General features: G+C 48.3%; 1 protein-coding gene across 1 annotated transcript in view; it reads right to left on the reverse strand.

Annotated features, from left to right (window-relative positions):
- LOC135818100 (centrosomal protein of 78 kDa-like) overlaps positions 1-7,448 on the reverse strand; it is an 11,533-nt gene extending 4,085 nt beyond the window's left edge. The window contains exons 1-8 of the mRNA XM_065331425.1: positions 6,896-7,448; positions 6,222-6,318; positions 5,151-5,247; positions 4,058-4,130; positions 3,613-3,716; positions 3,146-3,320; positions 2,116-2,232; positions 1,163-1,233 (exon numbers count right to left, since the gene is read on the reverse strand). Coding sequence (XP_065187497.1) covers positions 1,163-1,233; positions 2,116-2,232; positions 3,146-3,320; positions 3,613-3,716; positions 4,058-4,130; positions 5,151-5,247; positions 6,222-6,318; positions 6,896-7,157 — 996 coding nt within the window. The 5' untranslated portion in view covers positions 7,158-7,448. The remainder of the gene's footprint in view (positions 1-1,162; positions 1,234-2,115; positions 2,233-3,145; positions 3,321-3,612; positions 3,717-4,057; positions 4,131-5,150; positions 5,248-6,221; positions 6,319-6,895) is intronic.
- Positions 7,449-19,487: the final 12,039 nt, after the last annotated feature.

Raw genomic sequence — 19,487 nt, forward strand, 5'->3', positions numbered from 1 at the left:
TTTTCTGCAATGCGCAGAGCTGTAGACAAGGTCTGGTAATGTTCACCAGAAGGGTAGGTAGAACGGGCCCCGCGACGGGATGCAGGACTTTCTAGCGTAGCCACAACTACAGCCATCTCGAACTGCCCGTCTCTCTACAAGCACTAATGTTGCATGACTTTGTGCTTCTTTAAGGTAGGTTGGGATTGGTAAGCACACACAACTGTGATTTGTTGCATACTGCAGTTGGAGGAGATTTCCCAGCAGAAGAAAACACAGTGACCGTCACTATGCTGACTGAACTGACAAACTTGGATCACTTCCTGAACTGAGAACTAAGCCAGAAGACCTGCTACAAGCCTACTTCACTATCGTCTGCAGCAGAAATGAGACCTACAGTCAGCAAGCTCAGATATCAATCAACTTAGTGAACTGGCTGTCCAAACCAGTAGGTGCAGGTTTAAGCACGTACAACTGTTCTCACACGAGGAGAATGGAAGCGAAGCGCTAAATGGGTGGCAACTCGACAAGTATCACTGTGACCTTTCGGTGGCGCAGTAAACGACTAGCTCCTTCAAGTTGGCACGCGGAGTAGCGCCGATCGCACTGGAGACCGCGTGCACATGTTACGCTGTTCCCAATGCTACGCTGCTCCCAAGTCCAAACGGAGCTCTACACCAAGCTCCCGCGCCAAGCATTTCCTAGGGACACGGTGTCAACACTTAGTGCCCTGGCCCGGTGACAGCTTACACGTGAACATGTCATAGCTCAGGAGTCTGAGTGAGTTGATGATTAAAGCCGCTGAGCTGCTGCATGCCAGGCTGCTACATGTACATGTTGGTAACACCACAAACTACAGACTCAGAGTGCCGCTGAGTTACTCTGATGCCGGATGATGGTGGAGTTGGAGTTCAGTGACTAGCTCACAGCTGTACGTGCAGTGGAACATCCCATCCCCAACAGTTTTCTCTCAGTGGTACGAGTACCTGTAGTTGCCGTACCGGTGCCTTCAACAAGTAGATCAAAAGTGAAAACCTTGCAGAACAGAACACCTCCAGCCGCTATACAATTCCAAGACAGATATTTCTGGTCGCTGAAAAATGAAAATGGAGCAGTTCTCCTGTATTTTCAGGTGACCGAAAACAATGGCATAAAGAGAAGATGTAGTGTTCATTGCACTTACCTCTGGGTCATCGTTTATACCATGGCCGTTGATGACAATCTGCTCCATCACACCGCGAATCAGTGGCTTATCTGCAAGTCATGCGCCGGGGAAAACCCACAGGAAATGCCATGACCCCAATAGGTCTGACCCGGCACTGCCCTATAACAAGTCTACTTCAGTTTCAGCGGCGGATCCAGCGATCACTACAGGGGGTTCCAGTTCAGTCAAACACTGACTAGCTAATACATGTATATGCACATGCATATGGTGTCCAGTGTGATTTACAAAATTTAGGGGGTTCCACGGAACCGCGCCAGGATCCGCCTACAGTACTGTTGGGCGCCAAACAAAGGACAGCCGAAAAAGCGAACAGACTAGGGCTTCACCACACACAGCAGGGATGAATTTATCCTGTATCGCATCGCAGTTTGCGATGCAAAATCGATCTACTGCTACTCAAAAGCCACCGTGAACCGCAGAAAACTGCGATATACAGACTATCCATGCTTAGCCTGCGCTATGAAGTAACATGCATACAGTGCAATGGATGTGGTGCAGGTGTGTACTCTCAATCTGCGTGCACGTGTATGCTTCAGTCGTTTTTTCTGCAAATGGGCTTTCAGGCATCACTCTCAAGAAGGACAATCTGGTAAACACCCAACCTTCAAAGAAAAAATGCTAATCAAAATCAAAGACTTCTGCACAATTGTGATTTCGTGTAGCAGAAACTGCTATGCAAAAATATTACAGTAAATTCATCCCTGCACAGCATGCCAATATACATGTATACGCAGTGAATCAACTGCGTACAGGATTTACTCACATGAAAAATAAGAACGGGCTCCCATACCATGTTAGGACCCCCCCCCCCCCCCCCCCCCCCCCGGTCTTCGGCACATGACAGTACTGCAACATCATACAAGTTACATCTTCTATCTTCTTGTGATGTAGCTGGCAACACTTGCACTCACCTGCCAGGGGATTCTGTCGCAGGTCCACGATCATTAGCGACAGGTTACCCGAGCGCAGCAGGCTCAGCCACAGTCGCACGCCAATGTTGGACAGGCCACAGTGCTGCATGTCAACAGCTGCAACACCACACACATGTACACACACACGCACCCCCCCCCCCCCCCCCACACACACACAAGTGCATGCGCACACACAGGTGCACACACACACACACATACACTCGTGAACAGGACAAAATCCAGGCAAAGTCAATACCTAGCATAGTTACAGACACCAGACTATCACTAAAATCCAAGATAACTAGCCAGCACATATGTTCCACTGACCAGCCAAGTAACACGCTACTAAACTTGCCGTATTCAGAGTCCCTGAATACAAGTCGCACCTTTCAACACTAAACTTCTCGGACAAAGAAGGGTATGTGACTTACAATCGAGTCATGAACTGACATAAGGAAGTGGTGTATTTTACAGACAGACGAGTGTAGATAATAGTGAAGAGTCAAGGAGGTCATGCCCAGCAAAGCATGGTGTTGTGCGTAGCACAGGGGGGGGGTAGTGCGAGGTCACGTACCGTCTATACATGGCGACAGACAGGGGAAGGACTATGTCGTGAATGGGTGAAAGGATAACATGATACAGGATAGGCCACTGATGTGAACATACTGAAGCAGTATGGCTCAGGCCAGAAAGTGGAGGTGCGACTCATAATCGGGGAAATACGGCACGGTCGTCCCTCGTTAATCCAGCACTTAATAAACCAGCACCCTCTATAAACCAGAATAATTTTCCGCAACCAAAATGTCCTTTTCATGCACACTGCAGCAAATAAATCAGAATTTCTAATCCAGCCCCCCCCCCCCTCCCTAATCCAGCACCCTCCCTGATCCAGCACCCTCCCTAATCCAGCACCCTCCCTGATCCAGCACCCTCCCTAATCCAGCACCCTCCCTAATCCAGCACCCTCCCTAATCCAGCAGAATTTCGTAGCACAAATGTTGCCGGATTATAAAGTGACCACTGAATGTACCTTTAATCCAGATGTCATCCTGCAAGGTGTCCATGATCAAATTGACGCCCCGGTCGCCAATTAGCGGGTTTCCATTGAGCGTGATGCGACGCAGACCGCCCACGCTGTCTGTGCTGGCCTGCACCTGTCGTAAGCTGGTCTGCCACAGGTGGGCATAGCGCCAGTTGGCGTATTGCTACATGTGCAGAGAGAGAGAGACAAGCAGGCAGACAGACAAATGAACGGCTACACATAATTTTAAGTACATACACAGAAAACACACAAAACAGGTGTACGGTCTAAACTTTCATTTCCGAGGCTGGTGAAAGACATGTAGCTTGGATTGCTACCTTGTTTAGGCATGTCTTAGTAATACATATTATTATAGTGGTCCGTTGCACAAAAAAACTGTGCAGTTTGTCACTAAAACCAATCACCGTCACATGGCCATCACAGAGCATTAAGACCAGTATCCTTTTACGACATACCTCAACTAGCTTGGCCAGATGTGGCATGGCTTTCCAGGTGAGGCCGCATGCCGTCAGGTCCAGGCAATGCAGTGAGCGCGTGCATTGCAGGGCCGTGCAGAGAACTGAGGCAATGTTTGTGATTGGGACGAGCACACAGACAAAGAGCACAACTAAAGTGGTACGCATAACTCCTCCAATGCCTTCCTGGGCAGGAACGTCACTGATTGGTTATCTCCTAGCAACAAGATTGACCGGGCCGGTTCTAAAACTAAGTACTTAAGTAGTGGGTATTACATAGTCACAGTGGAGACTGTTCTGTTATGCTGTACATGCATTGGCTAATGTAATTTTGGCCAGCAGCTCCAGCTAACTGTGTATGCGATGGAGGTTCCCCCAAAGGGCATAGACCAGCTGCACAGTGACCATGCATGATGCTGAATGTTGATTTCCAACTGTCACTTACCCTCTGCACCGCTGTCTCCAATGCGGCAATGGGCCAGCGACAGGCTCTGCAGGCGAGAGGACTTGGTTAGGCCCTATGTGCAGCAAAAGCACACATCGAATACATACACGCGTGTATAGCTGATGGTCATCTATCCCCTCGTACAGGGCAGAATTCATGTACGGAACGCACGGCAAGCGCTCGCACAGCTGTGTGCATCGTATGATATTGAGCAGATCGAAATCAAAGAGTGTAGTCCAGGCGTACACTATGCGGGCGTACACTATGCAGGCGTACACTATGCAGGCGTACACTATGCAGGCATGCACTATGCAGGCGTACCGGGTAGCAGGATAGTCTAACTCACTCTAAGACCATGATTCAGAAACAAGAGGTACGTGACCCAGCCTAACTACCAGGTTAAAGTCCTGCTAGGACGTGGAAGGAATTTTCCAACCGTGTTGCAATCCAGAGTCAAATGGGAATGCATGCATGCGGCAAAAGAGAGCTGGAGCTATTACAAGTTGTCACAGCACCTCATCGCTACAGCACTGCAACTGACACTAGATATACAAGGGCTGACGGTGCCCCATGCATACAACTCAAGCCCTGAAAACAAACATTCTCTACGTGGTTGTCCTGGTAATGACAACGTGATTTTTGAATAATGCCGTCGTAACCCAGAACAATGGAGAGATGTTTATTACTACAGGTACGAGCATTATTTTATTTTATTTTTTAATTTCGGCCTGTTGGCTACTATCATTAATTTTCGTCTTGGGACTCTTGGGGATTTGACAAGGGGAAGTAGCCATGTAGGGGCGCGAGCCCGCCTTTCGGTACTGGGAGTTACAGCTCGCTCGACTCGACTATGAGTGCAGAGGACCCACACCTTGATCTGGTGAGCTGCGTCGTGGGGATTTTGCAGTCAGATGTGCGACTGCGGGGCTCGAACCCGCGACCTCTCGGGTCACAGACAGATGCCGTACTCAATGTACCACCGGGGAGCATTAAAAATGCTCATAGTGTCAGTTACTTTGAAGTGCTTCACTCCATTGGAGAGAGGGTGAGCAGCAGCAGAACATATCACAACATGCATGGGCCACTCAGTTACCTTAGCCAGCAGTGTGATGTCATCAAAGCGGACCCACAGTCCTTCAAGACTCAGTGACGTGACAGCTGGTGAGACGCGGATAAAGCTGCCAAGAGACCTGGTGAGAGTCGTAACACGTACACACATGCCAGAAAGGTAACACGCACATATAGGATAAAGTTACTCAATCCGCGTGAGGGCCTTTGCTGTTTGCGTTATGCAGAGCTCACCGACTTGTCAGTTTGAGCACTCTGGCAAGGTACGTTCGGGCCTGGTTTAAATCTGGCGTAGGAATATTTATTTTAATTGCTACCAGGCTCGGCCTCATTTTCTCTGTGCTGCGCTGATGAGTCCACACAGGACAGTTCTGTCCGCAGATTGACTATAGGATAAAAGTAGAACTAGCCAAAAGTCAAGGCCAAGACTATGTTCCCAGTATCAACCTTACGTGTAGCGCATCAGCCCACGTGCTGCATGGTATATCCACGACGTGTTGGATTTAACTTCAAATCGCCATAGAGAGCACAGTGCATTCGTGAATCAGACATGGCACTCAGTGACTGCATATTTCATGAGGTTGGACTCATTTGCCACTAGTGTGCTAGCGCACATCGGTCCATATGTCCTTCATACAGGTGTGTACTGTGCAAAGATGTCAGCAACCAAAGCCATGTTCAAATAGGAGTGTGATGCAGACAGTTCCATTTTCATCGTACATGTGCTTCATTACCTCTTGCCTGTACTCGCACAGTTTGTCAACATTTCCGTAAGCTAAGGATACACCGTGACACGCAGATGCAGACATTGACACACACACGCATACACACGCACACGTATAGACTGTACGTGCACAAGTGCACACACACCTCAGACCTCAGACATGCCCATCGCGGAAGCGATGATAGCGAACAGCTATGTTAGACATAGCAACTTGTGCTGGGATTACACCATTCAACAGCTTGCAAGGCTGATGAATTGACACACACACACACACACACACACACACACACACACACACACACACACACACACACACACACACACACAAGTGCACACATACACACGGAGTAAGAACACACTCGTCACACGCACCTGCACAGCAGCTGTGTGACAGCGGAGCGGTCCATGCGCGATGCCGCCACTTGATAGCCCGCAGTGCCCGGCTTTACACCAGCGGGTGCACTTTGACCTACAGCAGCAGCACAGGACATCACATCACACAGACCACACAAACACAAGTAAGGAAGGTTCGCACATCCGCGGTACTACCGGCTTACAATTGTGTTGAGAAACACAACCAGCTTAAAGAAGTTTCGCTTGTGCCAGGCCACCAGCATTCCTGGTTATACGAAGATGGCAGATGAGCATTCTCAGCCCACACACAGCACTAGTCTCTCCTCTGCAGAGCACACGGGCACCACGCGGGGCCGACAGGTGAGAGGCCGGGAGGAAGGCATAACCGTGCCGTCATAGCCGGGAATCTTACACAATGAACCTTCTACTGCCGTGGACACTGAAATCCGATGGGATGACCTGGGTCGGCGCTCTTACTGCTTTTAGCGCGCACACGCACTGTAGATCACGTACACACTGTAACAATGGACCAGTAGTGCTCGCGGCAGCAAGGCCAGCGCCCAGTGGCCGCTTGACCTCCCAACGGATTTCGATGTCTGCTACGGTATAATCCCCCCCCCCCCCCCCCCCCACACACACACACCTTTCCCTGCCCATTGGTACACAGTAGGGGGTAAGCAATTCGTATGTACCTCTTCTGGTCTTTCCCATCTGTTCCCGTGTCGAGTCGAATGCAATCTTCACCGTCTCCAGTGACTTGTTCATCTGCAGTGCGCGGCATAGCGGTATCCAGTCCGTTGGCCGAATGCGCTCGCCGCTGAGCACCACCTCTGTATCCTTGCTACGCGACATCACCATGGCTAGCGGACACGCGCCGTGGCTGCTGCAGAAGTCCTCGTAACACTGCGAGAAGTCGTACGCCGCCCGGCGACGCTGCAGCGTTGACGGCATCATCTTGTTCACGAACACTCCTACCGGTACACGCTGATATCAATCACTACAACCTACAAGTGACTTCAGATTATCACAGAGAAAATACTTGACAGCATCGGTTCGAAGCCGTTTTCTTTGTTGAATGAAGCAATTCGTTTCCTATTTTCCCAAACATCCAAAGAGGCAAGCATTGAGCAACAGCTTCGTTGAAGCCCTCACAAAACAGCTACACTATTGGCAATCAAGTCGATATGAGACGAAAGCACTGTTGACTGTTCTAGCATGATCGCTTGCTTTTTTCTGTGGGTGGAAGAATCTTTGCTCAGTTTGATTTTGCCAAAATACTACAAAAAACATTTCAGTCGAAAACAGACCAGTGCATGTCACGTGCACATGTTGTACACGTCACGTGCACGTACATAGTCATTGTACGTGCGGAGATTCACCGCGATCCGGGAATCCGTCGGATGGGATCGCGGAGCCGGAGAAGCGGCTGGCCTATGCTACAGACAGTAGTGCCGTCGATCCATGATCTACATGACTGATTGTACAAAGTCATGTATGTAGATGTGCCCCTAGGCTCTACAGCCCTTTCCCTCACCTCCGGCCCCGTTCGATCCCGTATCATGCACCCCCCCCCCCCCCCACCCTCACCCATATACAGTGTTGGCCAAATGTTTGGGCCTACCCAAGAGAAAACAGGTTTCTAGAGAGAATCTTTGTATAATGAACGAACAAAACTACTGAAGTTGGCTAGCTACCGAAGAGATCATACTCTGATCCATCTTTCGAAGGCTAGATAGTTGTAGAATAAAATAAAGTCAATTTAATCGAAAAAGCGTAGGCCCAAACTTACGGCCAAAATTAAAAAACAGCAAAATCCAGGTGACTAGCTAATAGATATCAACTAAATCTAATCGAAATGATTTGTTTCCATGCTAAGAACCTATCAGTGAACTGTTTGCCCAATTTTACCACTTAGTAGGTCCTCTCTTTGCCTTGACGACAGCCTCCATGCGCGCCGGGATGGTCGAGACGGGTTTCGCGTACTTGTCCCTGCTGATCTTCCGCCATGCTGTCTTGCACACTTCCCCAGGCTGTGTTTCTGTTGATGGGACTTGGGGAACATCATGGCAGAGACAATTCAGCATTTCCCACAAATCCTCAGTCGGATATAGGTCCGGCGACTGCGTCGGCCGCCCCAGTGCGCGATATGGGCGGTCCGCCGATTACGCCTTTATCGCGTGTGCGCGCGCAAATACATCATCCAGACCGCGCAACACATCGACCATGGACGGCTGCATACTGTTCTGCAGTATTCCTTGGTATTGGTCTGCTTTCATCGCTCCGTTAACGTTGTAGAGCCGCCCGACCCCGTTGCCGGCGACGCGGTCCCGTATCATGATGCAGCCACCACTGTGCTTGACTGTGCCAACAGTACACTCTGGCACAAGTTGTTCACCAGGTCAACAACTGAAATACACCACACAATCTGATGCTCTCATATTGAATTTAAACTCGTGGGGCCACAGTACGTTGCTCCACTGGTCCACAGTACATCCTTGGTGGGCCCTGGCAAAGACCAGTTGTTTCTTCAATTTTCTGGTTGATATACGGGTTTTTTGTGGTCCTGCAGCCTCTCAGGCCAGCTTTCAGCAGTCTGGGACGTTCCGTACGGCTCGGGACATGTTTGCCACGGTTTTGCACCAGTCTGTCTTGAGCTCCCACGACAAAGTCCTTCTGCTAGCCAGAGTTATCACCTTGAGGTACCTGTCGTCACGAGCAGACGTCAGCCTTGGATGACCAGAACGAGCCTAATTCTTGCAGCTTTGCATCACTGCGAACCTGGTGACAGTTTTCTCACCGTGCGCGCACAAACGCGGGTCAAATTGGCGATATCATTCGAAGAGAGGCCATCATTATTCATCTTCACTGTCAACTCCCTCACGTCAGAGCCAAAGGTGCTTGGATCGACCCATGGTGAAGGAAAAATGTCAAAAACAGCAACTAAAATTTGTTGTTCGTGTCGTGAGGACCACCACGTGTTGTGCAGTTGAATTTCCCGCTGGTTTTGCATCACACATTTTTGTACCGTACGGTACCGTACAAATTCAAATATTTTGGCCAAAAATTTGGGCCTAGCTTTTTCATGATTTTCACCTGAAAATTTGTTTTGAAGCGCACGTGCGCTGTAGAAAACCAGGGAGTCGTGAAAGCCCGGGAGAGGACACGGCACACATTCCCAGAAAACATCTTTGCCTCGCGCTGCCGGGGAACGCTGCGCCAGGGAACGGTGTAGCGAGGCAAGGAAATTATTATTTTCGAAAATTGTGATGTCTTCTTGAAATACTAATTGGGACATTCTCCGATTTATCTTAGAGCACGGAGACGATTTCTCCGTCGAGTCTTCTAATCTCTATTTTCATCCTCAATTCTTCCAGCTGCCTCACTCATTCTCTCTCAGTTTATCGAAGTTAATTTATTCTGAGGCGATGGAAATGCAAGATAAATCCCTAATTGTACTTCACTTTTATTTGAGTTGGGGTGAACGAAATGAGATTTGTGGAAAATGACGCCACTTCCCGTGTTAGCCGCTGGTCGTATCATACAGCCCATATTCCATTGCAGGTGATGGGCGAACGTTCGTGTTGAGATCCGCTGAGTTTCCTCGTACTCGTGGAGTTGAATTTGTGGCAGAAATTGCACTGAATTGCAGTCAAATGGTTGTGAATGAAACTAGATTTGTGGAAAATGACGCCACTTCCCGTGTTAGCCGCTGGTCGTATCATACAGCCCATATTCCATTGCAGGTGATGGGCGAACGTTCGTGTTGAGATCCGCTGAGTTTCCTCGTACTCGTGGAGTTGAATTTGTGGCAGAAATTGCACTGAATTGCAGTCAAATGGTTGTGAATGAAACGAGATTTGTGGAAAATGACGCCACTTCCCGTGTTAGCCGCTGGTCGTATCATACAGCCCATATTCCATTGCAGGTGATGGGAGAACGTTCGTGTTGAGATCCGCTGAGCTTCCTCGTACTCGTGGAGTTGAATTTGTGGCAGAAATTGCACTGAATTGCAGTCAAATGGCTGTGAATGAAACGAGATTTGTGGAAAGAGACGCCACTTCCCGTGTTAGCCGCTGGTCGTATCATACAGCCCATATTCCATTGCAGGTGATGGGCGAACGTTCGTGTTGAGATCCGCTGAGCTTCCTCGTACTCGTGGAGTTGAATTTGTGGCAGAAATTGCACTGAATTGCAGTCAAATGGTTGTGAATGAAACGAGATTTGTGGAAAATGACGCCACTTCCCATGTTAGCCGCTGGTCATATCATACAGCCCATATTCCATTGCAGGTGATGGGCGAAAGTTCTTGTGGAGATCCGCTGAGCTTCCTCGTACTCGTGGATTTATGAACTTGTGTCAGAAATTGCACTGAAATTGCAGTCGAGTGTGTGTGTTGTGAGTGAATCGCAACAGCTCCCTTCCTTCAGCATCGTCAAAACGCAACATACAGCATTATTACGCACTCGTTCCATGATTTATGATATTGCCTGGATTCTTTTAAAAACAATCAATGTGTGTTCCCTATCTATCTACAACACTTTTCTACTCGTATACTGAGTACGCGGTGACTTTAGCCGTTTAGGAAACGGAAGGCTCAGCCTCCAGGTTGGCCAGAAAGGTTCTCAGTGAATCTAACCGAAGTCTTGGCGAGTGTACAAAAGGTAAACCTATCATTTGTTTTTCATAACGGAATTGTGCACAAAAATGCGCACGCACGCACGCGCGCGCGCACACACACACACACACACACAAACACTGTGCAAACACACAGAAAAGTACAAGCACATGTGCACATACACACGCCCCCCCCCCCCCCCCACACACACACACTGTCAACTCCCCACTCCCTGTACCATGTGTACTGAGTCTGACAAAATCATGTTTATGCTTCCTTCGCCACCAGTTTCGGATAATGGTGTCAACAACGAGTCGTAAAATATTGGTATTTTAGGACTCCCTGCCCTGAAAACGAGCACAGCGCCGTGGATTGAGCAGATCCGGCCGCGCCGGCCTAGCGTGCTTCACTTTCTGGCCGAGGCAAACATCGTCCGCGTGCGCGCATCCCGTGTCCTCTCCCGGGCTTTTACGACTCCCTGTAGAAAACTTATCTCACGCGTTTTCATCGGGCTTGCAGCAGGTTTGAAGATACACAACCTGGCAGCACCACTGTATTGTGCCAAACCCCAAAAATTTATAGGTAGGCCCAAACTTCTGGCCAACACTGTAGGCGCGACTTCACACAACAACAACAGTTACTAATGTTGCTTCCGCAGCATGACATGCGCTATATGCCACGTGATATGACCACCCATAACTTTTTGGCATAAGCTAAACCATTGCTTCGGCGACCTGATCAGCAAGGGAGAAATCCATGCTGCCCTCTCACTCATCGACAGGCATGATCACTCGAGGTCAATTGGGACGCAACCTTCCCCTCCCCCTGGCCCACAGTGCTTCTGGCGCATGCCTGGAATGGCCTGCCCGACTGTATGAAGTCCATAGTATCTGTCCGTGAATTCACACGCATGCTACGCGTATTTTACTTCGGCTAAATGTAATGGCTTTCGTAACCTGCTGATGAGGCTCGATAGAATCATGCTACAATGACCGGACTTGTAAATTTGAGATCCATTTTTTCTGCTCGTCTTGACCCTGCCTCCCCTCATTGCTACTTCCATTTTCGTATTTTTTATTTCCTTTATTTTTCTCTTCATTTCTGACTCTTCTTACTGGTTGTCATCGCTTTCATAATATTGGGCAGAACTGCCCGTTTGCCATGCTATGTAAAATAAATAAATAACAACAACAACAACAACAACAACAACAACTCATCACCGAGCATGGAAAGGGAGGAGTACTGGAACTAACTCCGCAGGTCCGTGAAGCTCTGAAAGCCAAGCACTCCAACGCCCAGCCAGTGGATCCTGACGTACTAACACAAGGCGAGGTGCCCACAGTCCACCCCATTCTCTTTGAGACCCTCACAGGCGAAGTGGTCCGCGAAACCGCGCTTGCCGCATACGGGGAGCTGCGGGCCCCTCTATGGGCGATGCCTACGTCTGGAGGCGCATGCTAGTGTCTTTCAAGGCAGCATCAACGGAGCTTTGCCATGCGGTAGCAGAAGTCTCACCACATCTGGCTACAGCAGCTGTTGACCCGGTGGGACTCAACCCTCTCCTCAACAACCGGCTAATTCCATTGGACAAGGATCCTGGGGTCCGGCCTGTGGGGATCGGTGAGGTCTTGCGGCGGATTATTGGCAAGTCCGTCATGACTGTCCTTGGGAAAGATATCACGCAAGCTGCCGGTGTCTCGCAGGTTTGTGCAGGCCATCCTGCCGGTTGCGAGGTGGCAATCCATGCCCTGCGCCAAGTCTTTGGCACTTTGCCTCCATGGGCACTGATGCTTGATGCTTAACCGTGCTGTAGCTCTCCACAACATTCAGTTCATCTGCCCTCCGCTTGCCACTATTCTCGGTAACATCTACCGGTCACCAGCTAGACTATTCGTCACAGGTGGAATGGAGCTCTCGTCAGAGGAAGGTACGACTCATATCTCATATCAAGGCTGTCTATTGGCCATGGCAATGTATGCGCTAAGTGTGGTTCCTTTAATCAGCGCATGTGATGAGGTAGGTACCCGATGATGCCCTAGCAAAGGCCATACAGGTCTGGTTTGCCGACGATGCTGCTGAAGGTGATGCTCTATTGGTGGTCCGACGCTTCTGGGATATTAAAGCTTGTGTCCAGGGGACCTGCCTACGGCTACTTCCCGAAGCCGTCGAAGACATTCCCTTTGTGAAGTCTGAGTGTCGGGCTGAAGCAGAGCGAGTCTTTGCAGGGCTTGGCATCAAGATAGCTGGCAAGGGTGACAACTTGGCTCACAAGTCGGGACAAAGGCATTTGGGCGCTGCTATCGGCTCCGAGGAGTTTGTCTCGGCCTATCTGGAGGCAAAAGTTCAAGCATGGATCAATCAGATTGAGCGACTAGCCAGCGTAGCAGCTACACATCCTCACGCTGCATTTGCTGCTTTCGTCTTCGGTTTGCGTCATCATGGTCATCGGTGGACGTTCCTCCAACGCACTATGCCCACTGTTGGTGATCACATGTAGCCTCTACAGGATGCTCTTCGCAGCCGTCTACTGCCAGCTCTAACCAAGCATGAAGTGAGCGATCTGGAGATGGAGATGGTGGCTGTCTTGAAAAAAATAGGAGAAATGAAAAATGTACATCCCTATGCTTTTTTCAATCTTTTTGCCTTTTATATAGCCCAATAAATTCTCCAATTACTTTTGCCTAGCTCATATTCAAACTGATTGAAACGTTTTTGCAATACAATGATGTAGCCAATCAATGGAAAAAACATTTCCATCAGTTCTAATAACATGCATGATGAGCTAGGCAAAACAGCATAGCGTAGGGCCCTGAGCTTCAAAGCTCTCTCGTATTTAAACAGATGGAGGCGGCCTCTTTGCAAAGCTGGAGGTTGTGCATCGACGGATTCTCCGGGCAATACTTCCTTTGCCGCCAGAGACCAACATAGCTGTTCTCTATGGAAAGTGCCGTACATTTCCTCTGAAACATTACGTTGACCGATCCTCCTCCTGCATATACCGATACATGTACATTCACAAGATCAGACTTATCACTGCCCCTCACTCAGCATGTACAGCATTCCTGAAACTGGCTCATTGAATCTTCAACGATTCAACATTTCTATTCCGTGACCGTGCTGCCACCCCTTATTTCCCATTTGCTCTGTAGTGCTCCTGCTCATTTTTCTACTTTCGTATTTTTCTGTTTGGCGCCCATGAGCAGTGCTGAAACCGAGACCCTGGTCGGTTTAGCTGCTCTTGCCCCGCCTCCACTGCTTCGGCTGCCATCGCTATGTGCATCTCTGTGCGTTTTTGCCGGCGTTTGCACCATGATGGTTTGTGGTTAACGTTATTTTGTAAAAAAAACAAAAACAAAAACAAAAACAAAAAACAAGCCGGAACTCCCTTCGTTTCCCGATTGCACGAAACAATTCCATGGGCCACTCGCCTGTATTCCAGGCGTACCAATTATGGGATTCTCTTCCTCAGCGATTAAAATCCGGCATGTCCAGCAACCTCCGAAAGTGCACGAACTTGCATGAACACGCCTTGCATCGAATAACTACTGAGCGAGGAGCAGGCTGGGTTTCGAGCAGGCCGTAGTACTGTGGATCAGATATTCAACATCCGTACACTGGCAGAGCGTTATGGTGACCATCAGAGACCCATCGATAACAATTTCACCGATTTTCGCAAGGCATTTGACAGAGTGTGGCACGCAGCCCTGTGGAATATAATGTGCAAGTGTGGGCTTAGCCCGACCATCATCACACTGATCGAGTCCCTGTACCAGCAGTCCGAGAATGCTGTAAGAGTAGGAACAACGGTTAGCAGTTGGTTCCATGCCACCGTTGGCGTTAGGCAAGGTTGCATTCTATCACCCTCTCTATTCAACATTTTCTTGGAAGAACTGGTATCTAGGTCATTAGAGGGATTTGCGGGTTCCATTAGCATTGGTGGACGCATTACCGGTATAACAGACCTGCGATTTGCAGATGACATTGATCTGGTGGCTGGCAGCGAGGAAGAACTGCAAGACCTTACTGGCCAGCACATCAAAATCATACGGCATGGAAATCAGCACTGAGAAGAGTAAGCTACTGGTAACGGGAGCAAGCAAAGGTCTGTCCGCAAGCATAGCCATCGACAGGAAGCAGCTCGAGCATGTCGACGAGTTTAAATATCTGGGTAGCACGATTACTGATGATCAGCGTTCAATCAAAGAAGTGAGGAGTCGGATCGCAGCAGCCTCGGCTGCTGTTGCACGACTAGTAACAATCTGGAGGGATAGAAACATCAGTATCGGCTCGAAATTACGTCTACTAAATGCTATTGTTTCATCCCTATCCCTTTATGCTTGCCAGTCTTGGACCTTAATTAACTGCTGAAATTGTGAAAAAGATCAAGGCTTTCGAAATGAGAAGCTATCGACGCCTTCTCAGGATTCCGTTCACTGATCACCGGACGAATGTGTCTGTTAGAGAGGAAATAAATAATATTCACAAACAAGTCCCACCTATTGTTTCTGTTCGTATTAAAAGGAAATTGCAATTTTTGGTCATATTGTTCGTTCCGGCTGTTTGGCATTGACTGTTCTTCAGGGTTGTGTTGCTGGAGGTCGTGGGCCGAGGCAGGCCCAGAATGTCATGGCTTGATAATATTATTTCATGGACTGCACTTGACGTGCAGTCCCTGCTCGCTGCTGCACGCGATCGATTTCTATGGCGCTCGCTTGTTCATACTTGCTCTGTGACGCCCCGACGGCCTTACCCTCAAATGCGTTTTTAAGCTTGATAAATATACACGTACATCGAACTTCAGTTACTAATCGTTGATTTCCATTTTCGTTGTGTATTACTTCAAGCTCCAACCTAAATCACCTTAGCTAACTTTACAATTGATTTTGGTTTGATGTACTTTAATTTAATTGTTTAACTTGCCATATTTAACGTGTGCATTTTGCCTTCTTGACTAAGAAAGCAGTGTACATGTACATCACGCAACTGCATTACAAAGAAAAGGGGGTTTGTCAAAAATTAATGTCAACTGACAACCGCTCTATTCAGTTGCTATTCACACTCGGTGCATGAGCTGGATGAAAAGTCCTTTCTTTGTGATTTCGAAAAACTAGTGTGCCTTCTTGTTATTCCATGGCTGGTTCAAGCCTGGTTGCCCTCATTCATTACATCATTGGTTGACAATATAAATATTATATAATATAATGTACGTGCTCATGACACATACATTGTAACCGTGGATATACTCAGGTTTCAACACTGCTCAACACCACAAGGGCGGAGCGTAACCACAAAGGTAAAAAAAGAATAGTTCCACCAATTATAAGTATACATACGTTGTAACGCTGCGTTTCACGCACGTAGCTAAATGCTACTGGCAATCATCAGACAGCAATGCTGCCATACGTGTACATGTACGTCAACTATGGATTGAGAATAATAATAATAAATCACCAGTCAAATGAGCTTCCTCCATGGGAAAAAATCCTCTCTGAACCCGAGCGTGGCACGGCAGCTGCTGCCGCCGCTGCATTCTCCGCTGCCTTGGCCTCCTGGTGTGCTTCTTTGGTTTGTTATCATGGTTATGCCAGTCAACATTTAAATCAGTACTGGTGACGTGGGAGCCTTTGGGCCGGTGTCTCTTGTGCAGCGCGTGAGTTATCGTGGAGCAGTTTGGTCTTCGGACACAGCTGTACAGGTGAACATTGCCGCTCTTGTGTCTAATGGTCATCAGGCGTTCGTCCGGATAAACACGGATAGGATCCGAGTTCATTCTCGTATGTATGGATGTATGCATTTCTTGATTTGAGTTGGCAATTACACACGGGAACACCTGAGCACCTGGACACTGTCGGCACGGTGTTTGTGCAGCCCGATGCTGATCCGGCTTGACGTTTTTGCATCCCAACGCTGTGTGGGATATGCAATGCATGGTACCATGCAGGGCGTTGGTGAGTGGGATCTGCAATGCTATGCTACCATGATCACTGCTCTGCATGCTGTGTGGCATCTGCAGCGTTGCCATGGTTACAATGCACACATCAGTCTAACGACGTGGTTGTACATTGTTGTGCTGGCATGATGGAGCTGCGCATCCAAAGCACACCATCACTTGTGTCGGCAGTGCAGTGGTCGTCCTGACAGTGATGAGGCACTGTGTCCAACCTGCGACATGTACCCCAGTACATAATGCTCGCATGCTCTGCTGCTGTGATTTCTGTCTCATTCTGTCCAACATGTGGCATGCTCATAATGCCATCACCAACTTCACAAGCATTACCAATCTTACCGCCAGCAGTAACCTGAGCTGCACCACCAGTAGCTACATCAACAGATCTTAGGATTGAAGTAGTTGAGTGAGATTGCACTGGACGAATTGTACTAGCAACAGATCTTAGGATTGAAGTAGTTGAGTGAGATTGCACTGGACGAATTGTACTAGCAACAGATCTTAGGATTGAAGTAGTTGAGTGAGATTGCACTGGACGAATTGTACTAGCAACAGATCTTAGGATTGAAGTAGTTGAGTGAGATTGCACTGGACGAATTGTACTAGCAACAGATCTTAGGATTGAAGTAGTTGAGTGAGATTGCACTGGACGAATTGTACTAGCAACAGATCTTAGGATTGAAGTAGTTGAGTGAGATTGCACTGGACGAATTGTACTAGCAACAGATCTTAGGATTGAAGTAGTTGAGTGAGATTGCACTGGACGAATTGTACTAGCAACAGATCTTAGGATTGAAGTAGTTGAGTGAGATTGCACTGGACGAATTGTACTAGCAACAGATCTGAACAGTGCCAGAACAACAGTTACCATAGTTACCAGTGACTAGAGGATGTTTCCTAAAGTAACAATAACATCCTCCTGTTCTTGCTCGTCCTCCTCTTCCTCTCTGCTTGCAGGCGTCACGGGACTGGCGGCAGTGCGGGGTACCTCACCAACATGACTGGAAACGGGAGTGGCTGCAGGGCTAGCTCTCCTGCTCTGTCTGGTCAGCTCCAAAAAACATTAATTTTACTTCCGTCACCATGGTCACTGCGCTGCTATTCACGACCAGTGAGGAAGATCATACCACATACACATACCTGCATACTGACCAGGTCAAAACACAACCTGTCACAACATGCCCGTCACTTCCGCGTCAACTTTGTGCTAGACCTAGAAGCCTCCTGACACCTACTGCTCTTGGAGTATGCAGCGCGCGAAGGATAGAACCGTAACTACGGCGTAGCTGGTCTCGAATTGTCGTGAGATGAGATCGGAGTACGGGTGCGAGTATAGGTCAAGTGTCGTATACGCGTCAGCACAAATGTGTACAACTCTTGCACTAGTAGGTACTCCAGATATTGGTGAGAAATGCAGTCGCTACCAGGGAGCCCTACACATACACATTATGTGTAGGGCTCCCTGGTCGCTAGTGTACGTGCTACCTAGACTACTATACCGGGACTCTCGGTGCTACTAGAAGGTATTTTATTGACCACACAAAGCTCTGATGATCTGAATGCAAAGAAAGCAAGGAGAGCAAAGAATTCAAAATTTGAACACAAGTTGAACAGCAAAATTGAAGGATAGAAAATGTGAATGGCAAAAGCAATGAATGGACTGGGATAAATTTGGCAACAGCAATGTGCTCTTCTTTGGTATGGCCGCATGCCTAGGTGTGTCTGTGTGTGCATGTGGGGATGTTCTGTTTGAAATATGTACTCAGTCCTGAGCCTGGAGTCCAACTTGCTCCCCATACCACCAGCACTACCGCCTTGTGCCTATGCAAACACGGTACAACGGGTACTTATCAACGACAACGGAGCTCAACTAAACTTCGCCTATTTACTACTAGCCTGCAGCACCAGGTCATTCAAGGACAGCTAGCCCCCGGTTTTCTACAGTAGCGCACGGGATCTGCCTACTGATGCGTCACGATTCGACCACCAGCTCAAGGTACTGGTCAAAACTGACAAAAGTGATCGGTATCGGCTCTATTGGGAGTATTCGGTCCGAACTGACTTGAAACTATCAGCAAACAGGCCCGATCTGCTCCTTGTTGATGAGAAGAAGCGCATCGCATACATGTATGTATGTATGTATGTATACTTTATTTGAATTCGCAAATCCAAACGAGCACAAATGCTCAATGACAAGGCAGCGAATATGTTATTATGTTACAGGAAACGAGGGTTGGGGAGGAAATAAGGAGAAAAAAGAGAGAATTGTAGATATCTCAATGAAGAGCGAAGCGTTATCAAACTACAAGTAAGCCAGCGAACGATAAGTCGATAGTTCTGTAACCCGCCTAATAAACTAAGTACTTTTTTCAGGCGTGCAGTGGACTGTCATTAAAACAGAAACAGAAAAATAATAATAAGGCATCATAGACGTCAGCGTCCTTGGTGGGAACAACATCGATAAGAAAATGGTTGAAAAGTGCTTGAAATATTACGACTTGAAGCGGGAGATTTCCAGAATTTGGTACCTCATCCAGGTTGACGTGGTCCCTGTGATTGTCGGTGCCCTGGGAGGCTTTGTGAGAGAGACTCCTCAATGCCTTCGGACTGTACAGGGAGGAAACTAGGCTATTGTGCAACAGGAGGCTATCCAAGGTTCGGTTAAAATCCTAACAACTGTCCTTCTATCATGTAGATGGAGATCTGCTGCGTTGTCATGTTC

The sequence above is a fragment of the Sycon ciliatum genome, chromosome 5 (assembly GCF_964019385.1).
Source record: "Sycon ciliatum chromosome 5, ocSycCili1.1, whole genome shotgun sequence".
Lineage (NCBI taxonomy): Eukaryota > Metazoa > Porifera > Calcarea > Leucosolenida > Sycettidae > Sycon > Sycon ciliatum.